This window comes from Medicago truncatula, chromosome 4 (genome assembly GCF_003473485.1).
Source record: "Medicago truncatula cultivar Jemalong A17 chromosome 4, MtrunA17r5.0-ANR, whole genome shotgun sequence".
NCBI lineage: Eukaryota > Viridiplantae > Streptophyta > Magnoliopsida > Fabales > Fabaceae > Medicago > Medicago truncatula.
The window spans coordinates 17,205,041-17,215,180 of record NC_053045.1 but is presented as its reverse complement, the minus strand read 5'-3'; the positions used below and the strand labels follow the sequence as shown (position 1 = coordinate 17,215,180).

General features: G+C 34.7%; 1 protein-coding gene across 1 annotated transcript; it reads right to left on the bottom strand.

The window, feature by feature from the left end:
• Positions 1-5,243: 5,243 nt before the first annotated feature.
• Positions 5,244-6,734, bottom strand: LOC112419399 (uncharacterized). The gene is made up of 4 exons (XM_024777044.1): positions 6,668-6,734; positions 6,261-6,532; positions 5,994-6,180; positions 5,244-5,911 (listed from the first exon to the last, which is right to left on the bottom strand). The coding sequence occupies exons 1-4, from the start codon at positions 6,732-6,734 to the stop codon at positions 5,244-5,246; spliced, it is 1,194 nt and encodes a 397-aa protein (XP_024632812.1).
• Positions 6,735-10,140: the final 3,406 nt, after the last annotated feature.

Below are 10,140 nucleotides of genomic sequence, written 5' to 3'. Positions count from 1 at the left end.
TATTGCTATGAAAATTGTGTTTCTAGGGGATTTCCAAGAGGTGGACATTGCGTGAATGGTCAAGCTCCGAATGGGATTTGTTGTTGTTACGAAGGGGATTTGTTGTTGTTCTAGCTAATGAGTTCTATTGTATCATGCAACCAAAATGAATAAAAGTTCTCTTGAACTTAGCTTTGCAACTTACAATTTGTAAGAATTTTCTATAAATCTATAAAAACAATGAACATGATTATCAACGAGTGCAATTAAAAATAAAACAGAGTTCAATAAATGATTTCAAAATAAAATAAAGTTCAATTTGTAAGAATTTTCAATCTCTTTTTGATGGTTAATTGTAAAAATATTTTGAAATTCTAGCCCACTTATTTTAATATGTTTTGTACGATGTTACGGAGTTTGTAATGTTACGATTAATGTTTCAACATCACGCGATAGACAGAAATAAAAACAAGAAAATAAAAGACAGGAAAGTAAAGAACACAATGAGTTTGTTGACCCAGTTCGGTGACAAACACACCTACTCTGGGGGCTACCAAGTCAGGAAGGAAATCCACTAGAGTAGTCCTTATTCAATATCTCTCAGCAAACTCCTCGTTTACACTATATGACCTAGGACCTACCCGTATAGACTTCAACCTAGGAACTCCTAGATCTGAGATCCCATATCACTATCCTAATGGTCAGTCACTGCCCAAGTGACCCATCAGACCTAAACCAAAAAAAAATAGAAGTTACCTTCCAACACAAACAACTAGCATCTTGTTTCACAACTTCGGTGTAGTACAAAGAGTAATCAATACTCACAAACAGTCCTAACAAGTATCACAGACGATACAAGACAGAACACACACTAGATTCTAAACTTGCATCACAAACGATACAAGAGTAGAATACACGAAGACTCAAACCCTAAAAATCTAAACTTTTAGAATGACGGCTTGAATGAACAATTAGGTCTTGAAGTCTTACTTATATACTGAAGCAGCTTGGGCTAAATAATATGTTGGGCTTCAGTAACAATGCAAATGGATTCAGCTTAATCTGCAAAACAAGAATCAGAAACAAATCTGGAAAGTCCTAAAATGTCGGAACATTTATAGGATCGTTCCAAACAATATTAAATTTTTCCTAAAATATAAAATACACTTTAGTAATATTCCACAGCTGATTCTTAGATGATAAGCACGTTGCTTGGTCAATAAATTAAGGAAATATATTTTCCTTAAACAATAAAGGGCGCGCGTACAAACAGGCGAGAACTCAGGCACACTGAACCGTGCCAGGATGTTGGAGCATCGTATCCAACATCTTCCAGAGATGCCTAAACACATGTTGAAATTTTGGTTCCAAATTACAGAACAAGGATATTTATTTTAGCAACAATACAGCCAATACAAATACCCAACATATTTCAATGATTTCGCTGTTAAAGTTCAATCATATGTACTACTTAAAATAATATTTTTCCCACTAGAAAACTACCACATTCCAACAAAACTTTTAGATATATTTAGTTGTACTAAACAAAATTTTGAGTACTTTAGATTAACTATTTGAATGGACCAATTAGATTACTTGATTGTCTAATTACATTATATCTAAACTATTCAACAAAAAAAAAAACCATTAATAAATAGGACTTTTCTAACGAGCAAAACATTCAATGTGCTTCCTTTCAATTTTCAACCACATCAAAGCTTGATAACATGGCACTTCTCCCATTCTCCATATTTTTTCTTTCCAAAATATGAAATTTACAATGTTGACCATGTAACACCCCAATTTTTTATTTTTAATTAATTCAATGATGTTTAATAGGTGGAGTTTTGATTAATATTATTGGTGATGCTGCTTGTCCTTGAGTATTATTTTATTGTTGAGAAAATAGAAATAATGACATGGAGTGGAAGGTGGTGGTATGAGAAAATTAAAAGGAACGAGGAAGAGTGCCCTAATAAAATAAATAAAGAGTCGTGGGTGTAGAAAGCAAGATTATAATAAGTGGGGGAGGGGAGAAGTAAAAGAGTAGTGCGTATGAAAGGAAGACAATTATAGCGAATAGTGAGCCCAAATATAAATAGGAATATTAGGGATTAGAAATTAGTTTTGCTGATCGGAGAAAAAGGGAGAAGAAAAACAAAGGGAGAGAAGCGGAACCCTAGTGCAGCAACTTCTAGCCAAACCGAAGGTTTCTACGGATTCGAGGTAAGGGGGATAATATATTCATCTCTAGGGTTTATGTTTTTATCGTGGGGATGTAAAGAGGTTAGAGTAGGATGTTGTTGTTATGATGTGAGATTGTGATCAGAGATTGATGATGAGCTAATTAAAAGATGAAGTTGAAATATGAGAATTAAGGGTTATTGTTGTTGTTGAAAAATTAAAATTCAAAAACCAAAGTTAGGTAATTGATTCGAGAATTTAATCATGTGAAGAGTGATGCAATTAGATAAATTGTGTGAAAAAGTAGTGTTTGGATGTTATAGTAACCCTAAGTAATGTTTCGTATCAGTTTTGGATCATAAGGGCTCTTAAAGTGGACATTTAGAGCAATTTAGAAGCACTCATGTAGCTCAAAAACTTAGAATTGGGGCACATCGCAGCGCTTCTCTGCAAGAAGGGCGCCTAGCGCCCACAACCCGAGAGCTGGCGCCTCAGGTGCCTGTTTCCTCGCGCCTAGCTCCCACTTATGGGCGTTTTTCACTCATTTCTGTTCCGAACTGGGTATTGGTGTAAACATGAAAGTTGTAGGTATGGATGTTATCTTTCCAATGGCTTTGGCCTCACCTCAAGAAGACATCCACAACGTGCGTTATGATTGAAATACTACACAGGGGTGAACACGGTCATGCAATCTGCCTAGGTTCAGGGAAATCAATCTTTCCACCCTTCTATGTACCGAATTGGATTTAGGTCTACTCATGAAAGATTTAGATAAAGGTGTTAGATTTCATTTACCATTGGATTTAATCCATTAGCCCCTCTAGAACTTGAGTTATGATTTAAACACCGCACCTGAGTCATGATGCGTTATTAATGAAATTTTAGTACAATCCTTTTAGTGGATTCTTCAACATCTATAAAAGTAATAGTCATTTTAATAAATCCATTAGTGTGAAAGTAAATGTAAGGACCCCTAAATTACATATATAGATGATGGAGTGTGTTCAAGCATAAATAGAAGTGATTACCTCAGGATAATAACAAGCTTAAATATGAACCAAAAATAATATTTTATTAGAATGAAAGATGTAGTAATGGATGGAACGAATGTCGAGGGTAGATTCCAAAATGTAGTAATGAATAACAAAGGAATTTGATGTGTACATATTCTCGTGTAAGATGTTGTTTAATGATGAGAGGTCACTGTCGTATGATGAAGATCTATGTTAAGATGATAATTGCTGAATGGTGATGATGAATGGTGTAATAAATGATGTTTCTGAATGACGAGTAATACCGATGACATATCTTGTTTAGGGTGATGAGTAAATGATGAAGTGGGTTATGTTGTGAGTAGGAGTTAAAACATTGTGTAAGGTCGGTGGTGATAATAACAATGAGAAAAGATATCCAGCTAACTAAGGTTTATAAGACAAGAATTTAATAGAGCAAATAGTGTGGGTACGTGGTGAGTCTAAAAACACACGATTTAGTAAAAAGGGGTATAAGACGATGATAAAATGGGAAATGAAGTAGGTGCTCTTTCGAGTAACTGATGAGGTTTATACATAATCTCCTTAAACGAATAATGAGTTTAGGAATACCATTAAGTGAAAGAGTAAAAGAGCCAAGGTATTTAAAGAACTTAAAGATGAATGTTAGATAGTAACATATAAGGTGTAAAAATTAATAGAGAATATAGAAGTCTAATTTAGATGATTGTAAACGATGAGCGGTCGTTAAGCCGAAATGTAAGGCAAGATAAAGCGTTGTATATTAAGTAATGAAATATAATAGTAATGATGATAATGATGAATAAGACGGTGATCGATTAGAAAGGAGCAAGATGAATATGAAAAAGGATAAGAGTTAATAGTTATAATGGTTGACGATAATAATAATAACTAGAATCGAGAGAATGAAACCTTGGATTATAATATAGTCTTAGTGAGGAAACTTGTTGAAGTCGAAATTAATGATAAGGTGAGATAATAACTATAAATTAGAACGAAGTTAAGATTAGGGGAATGGGCGATGCATAAATGACTACGAACATGAGAACAAAGTAATAAGAGATAAAGTTGTTTTATTGAGAAGAATAAGTATGAAGGAGTTAATGACGATGGTGAGGTAGGACCTAGTTGTAAAGAGAGGAGACGTTATATGTAATGGTAATGAACAAGTAATATCATAAGACTAAGAATGAGGAATAGAGTATGATATCAGAATAAAGTATATAGATTGCCTAGAATAGATGAGAGAATAGAGCACGTCTGTGAGATGAATAATAAAATAAAATAAAGGGATGTTGACGTAGAATAAGTCACACGTAAGGTATAGATTAATGAAAAGAGAAGGTGAAGATATAAACGAATGATAGAGAGTTCATATGCATATATATGATGATGTTTTGTGCTTGGTGGTTGTAAGTGTGAAAATGATGTGTGTAGTGAATTGTGAAAAGAAGAGATTATACATAAAAACTGTTGAGAGTGAAGATATGGTGGAGATTATATTATTCTGATATTTATTTGATATGTGTGTTTTTCCCAATTATTATGTTATGGCAGGATTTCTCACCTCTTATTTTGTTGTGTTGTTTTATGTATGGTGACTGTACCTTGAGTACAGATACTCAGGTTGACAAGGAGTAGCTATGGGACGTTTTAGAAGGTGGAGATCAGGGGATGTCCTCTGTTTAGTTATGTTATTTAATAGATGAATAAGCATGTAGTTGCTACGAGCTCCGATATTGTAACACTAGGGTTGGGGATGACGATTTAATTTTTAATTAGAGTTTGAGTTGAATCTTGGAAACCTTGTTATGTTCCTATTTATGATTATTGAACGACAAGTATGAATTTATTAATGTGAATTTCTTCTTCTCTAGTGGATTTATTTTAAAAGAAAACATTTTATTGTTATTTTATGATATAATGCCGAGTTTTGTAACATCCTTACCATTAAATATATTCTTATTATTTAATAATTATTGTTGGGAAATAGGGTGTTACAGACCATTGAGGATTTTCAGTTCGATGCTTCATTGCTTCAAAGATATTGAACACAACCTGCTCATTTTAGAACCTCAACATCAGCTCTCCCATATACACATCAATACAAGCACGACCTGTGGCAAGGAATGGTCGACCTAACAATAAAGGTATCTCTTCATCTTCAGCCATATCTAAGATTACAAAATCAACAGGAAACACCAGGTCATTAACTTGTACCAACACATCTTCTAGCACTCCAAAAGGGTAAGAGATTGACCGATCAACTAAAGTGATGGTCATTCTTGTTGGTTTAGGTTCATCACATCCTAGTTTCTTCATCATGGAAAGAGGCATTAGATTGATACTTTCCCCTAAATCACATAAAGCTTTTCCGACATTCACTTTCCCAATGGTACAAGAAATAGTAAATGCTTCAGGATCTCTCAACTTATGAGGGAGTTTCCTTTGGAGGATGGCACTACAATTTTCTGAAAGAGCAATATTATCATCATCATTTGGCCTTATTCTTTCGATTAACAAGTCTTTCATGAATTTAGCATAAATCAACATTTGATCAAGAGCTTCACTAAAAGGAATGTTAACCTGTAGTTGAGAGAATAGTTCCATGAACTTCTTGAATTGCCCTTCCTCTTTCTTCTTCTTTTTAGACAAATGAGGATAAGGGAGCTTCACATAAGATGGGACTTCTTGTGGCTTGTTTCCATCTTTCAACAGTTGGCTTTTTAGACTTCCTCAAAATTCAATCCACATCTATCAAAGGCTCACTTTTTTATCCCTCATCATTTTTTCTATTCCTTTCATTTTCAAGTACACCATTTTCAATTTCTTTTTCAACTTCCTCCACTACTACTTTTTCACCCTTCTTTAAAGCTTTTCGAACTAAAAGTGTCAAAACATTTTTTCTCCTCAACTCAATAGCATTACAAGTTTCATTCTTAGGGTTTTCTTTGGTGTTACCTGGGAATCCTCCATTAGCCTGATATGCCTGCTGCTTTGCTATCTGCCAAATTTAAGTTTCAAACATTTTTATTGAACCCTCATTATTCTTCCTTCAGCTTTCCGACTCTTTTTAATCTCTACAAAGTTGGTTAGAGTCATCTTGATGAAGTTAGTCATGGTTTCCTCAAAACCTGATGGCTTTATTTGTTGTTGTTGTTGTTGTTGTTGTTGTGTTTGTTGTTGAGGGTTGGGTAAGAGTGGATTTAAAGTGTTGGTGTTAGAGTAGCTCAGATTAGGGTGTCTGGCATAGCCTGGATTGTAGAAATTAGAGTAAGGAGTTCCTCTCTGATAGTTTCCCATATAGTTTGCTTTCTCATCCATCCCTTCAGGTACGCACTGACCGTTTTCATGATCTTCACCACAAAAATCACACCTAAGGACTGTAGCTTGTTGAACTTGAGGTGGGGGTTATTGTTGTTTTTGCATATGTTTGGTTAAGGCTTCTAGCTGTTTGTGCATGGCTTCTTGGTTTGCTAGGATGGGATTACCTTCACTCACCCCAAAGACTCCCCTTTTACCTTTCTCTTTATCGGCACAGTACTCGTTTTGAGCCATGTTCTCTACAAGGGTTTGGACCTCACGGTCAGTTTCACTCTCATGTTCCCCCCAGATGATGCATCTAGAAGCATTTCATGGTTATGAGTCAACCCCTCGATGAAAACTTGCATTTGGACTTTCTCACTAAGGTCATGTGCGGGGAATCTCTTAAGCAAAAGTTTAAATCTCTTCCATGCATCCTACAACGACTCATTCTCATCTTGCTTAAAGCTAGTAATCTCATATTTCTTCTCCTAGTATTTGGACATAGGAAAGAATCTCTCTAGAGATTTCAGTTCAAGTTCCTCCAAAGTTTGAATGGTTCCACTAGGTATGGACATCAACCAATCTTTAGCCCTTCTTGTTAAAGTAAAGGCAAACAACCTAAACTTATGTTGGTCTTCTGTGATATTAGCTGGTGGTACACATAATTGACAAGTCTCGTAGAACCGGCTCAAGTGTTCATGTGGGCTTATAATGTCTCTCCCATCATACTGGTTTTCCTTCAGCCCGTTGTGAACGGAAGTCTTGATGTCAAAGGCTACTGGATTAGTTGATTGGAAAACATGAGTGAGGTGGCCACGGTTGGCCGCCAAACCATAATCTCCCATCAAAGGTCTCGATGGTGGATCAATATCTCCCATTTTGATAACAGGAGCAGTGATTGTCTCAGATTCAAAGAAAATTGTTGGACTAGCGTGCGGTGTTTTGATACTGGACTCAGCTGAACGAGTCAACTGAGTTGCTTTCCGATTCACATTTTCTGTCTTGGCGATCTCTGGGTCGAACAACAAGTCTCCTAGTTGTACTCTACCTTGCATAAATAACAAACGAATACCTTATTAGCACTGCACAATAAAGAATAATAATGAACTCTGAACTATATAAAAAAAAAAATCGCAAAAAAAAATTGTAGAAATCCTAAATTATAATGCAATTGCTGTAACACCCCGTTTTCCCAACTTGAAATTTTTTGCTTAAATATCTTAAACTATATAACAAAATGGAAACTTCAACAACACACAAAAATCACTTTAAAGTTAGTCAGTCAAACATGATCACATAATAAAACATAACCATTAATTAGAAAACACAACGACAATATTCAACTATCACACGACACAACGACTCAACTACTTGGCCGGACGGACCGCCCTGCTCTGATACCAATTGTAACACCCCGTTTTCCCAACTTGAAATTTTTTGCTATAAATCAGAGTAAAACAACTAAACAGGATGCTACACTTCTTTCAAATATGAATATAGTAAAATTAATATTTATTTCAATCATCATATGTCATCAAATTAAATCTCATTGCAGCGGAAAACAACTAAGTTCAACATCATGTTGGCACAACGGCCTCAACTTAAACAACTTAATTAAAGTCCAGTTTAAACAAAACTTCAACATAAAATCATGATAAATACGTAACACATGGAAAACAAGCAAATCTCCATCCCGTTACGTATCAGAGCGACCCTAAGACGACGACACTTGAGAGAGTCATCTCACTTCAACAGCTATTCTTGATTTCCTGCAAGTTACCCAATTGTAAAGGCAACATTTCCAAGCAGAAGGGGTGAGATTTCACATTCAATAATAATAAGCATATAATTCATCAAATGCATGTAACAACTTAAGCTTCATCAATTAATAACATTAACTCTTCATATAATACTTCATTAAATCATCGATCAACTTCTAGTCATCATTAATATCATATTCATCACCTCATATACATTCATCATATAACAACATAATCATCATAACATCATCATGTAACAACATAATCATCACATCATCATAATATAACATAAACATCACATCATAAACATCATATTATAACATCATATACTTCACATCATAAACATCATCATATAACAACATAAACAACAACGATTAATAAATATTAATACTTCCCATAGTTCTTTAACAACTCATTGATAAATTACAACTTAACGACAACGACAATGCGACTTCAACAACTTAAACTCGACAAATGCAACTTCAACTTCTTAATCATGCATGTGGTACCAACCAGGGCATCAAGCCCCCAACGTATTGAACGTAAATAGGCTCACATGGCATCAAGCCCTCAACGTATTGAGCGTAAATAGGCTCACAGGGCATCAAGCCCTCAACTTATAGGGCATCAAGCCCTCAACTTATAGGGCATCAAGCCCTCAACATAATATGTATAAATATACATTACAGGGCATCAAGCCCTCAACATAAATGAGTATGCATGGACTCAACGTCTTACAACTTAAACAACTTAGACATCTCATATGACTCCAATAATTTGGATCAACATCTTACAACTTAAACAACTTAGACCAACATTAGCATCCTAATCACGACATCAAGGCAGCATCATTAAATAATATGCAGCAAGTCAACATCAACAATAATCATCCAATATAACCATTACAACTTCATATCAACAACTTTCACAACATAGCATCATTAATAATAACAACTTGAATGGTATAACAACATTATTTTCTATATCATATCTTTTCCACATAAATATATGTAACTCAAATTATTCAACAATAACATTCACATAATATATGTATTTCAAATTATCCAACAAAGATATTCACGTCAAACCAAATTAGATCCATCACAACATAGGTTAAATATTCTTAAACACCCTAGTTGAACTCATAGTACTTCTAGTTTTGAGGTTTGAAATTATTCCTTAAGTTTTGGATTAAATTAGAAACGGTTATGCTGAATTTTCATAAGATTTCACTAAGATCTCCTTGGAGTATTTTCATCATATCTCAAGAACCAAAAATCATTTTCACGTCAAACCAAAGCCACTGGAAAGCTAACTCAATTATCTACAACTTTCATGTTTACACCAAAGGTCAATTCAAAACAGAAACGTGTGAAAAAGACGCAAGAACATGAAACAGGACGTGCTGTCAGAGAGCAACTCGGGAAAAACCCATTTTTCAGCCCAAAATCCCAATTTTAACTTCCCTATGCCCAAATTTGATCCAAAAACTTGTCTAACCATTTCTATACATGTTAAGGCACTCAAAACCATATAAAACATTACACTAAAAATAACCCATGATCTGAACATCACTTCTACACAAATTCAACGGATTTTCTACTCTATTAACAACCAATTACAACTTCAAAACCTAATTCCCAAATTCCCATAACTACAACCTACTTCATGCTAAACTCAATTTCAGAATTATACAACTTAGAATTAGAGAAAGTTAGTCCCACCCTTACCTTAAATTAGATGATCGGACTCTACAAGATTGCTCCTCTTCTCACAAGATTCTTCTCTTCTATGACTTCTCTTTTCTCTTGGTTTTCTCCCTTTTTCTCCAAAAACAGGTTTCACGTAATCCTTGTTTTCTAATTCTAACTCTCCCCTTTTATATAAATCTTTAACCT

What these genes read in the sequence shown, in the direction of transcription:
- LOC112419399 (XM_024777044.1), bottom strand. Translation starts at nt 6,734, where the DNA reads ATGGCTCAAAACGAGTACTGTGCCGATAAAGAGAAAGGTAAAAGGGGA. An exon ending in AGTCTTTGGGGTGAGTGAAG is followed by an intron (nt 6,533 to 6,667) that starts GTAATCCCATCC and finishes TTTGTGGTGAAG; the next exon opens with ATCATGAAAACGGTCAGTGC. An exon ending in AGATGACTCTAACCAACTTT is followed by an intron (nt 6,181 to 6,260) that starts GTAGAGATTAAA and finishes TAAATTTGGCAG; the next exon opens with ATAGCAAAGCAGCAGGCATA.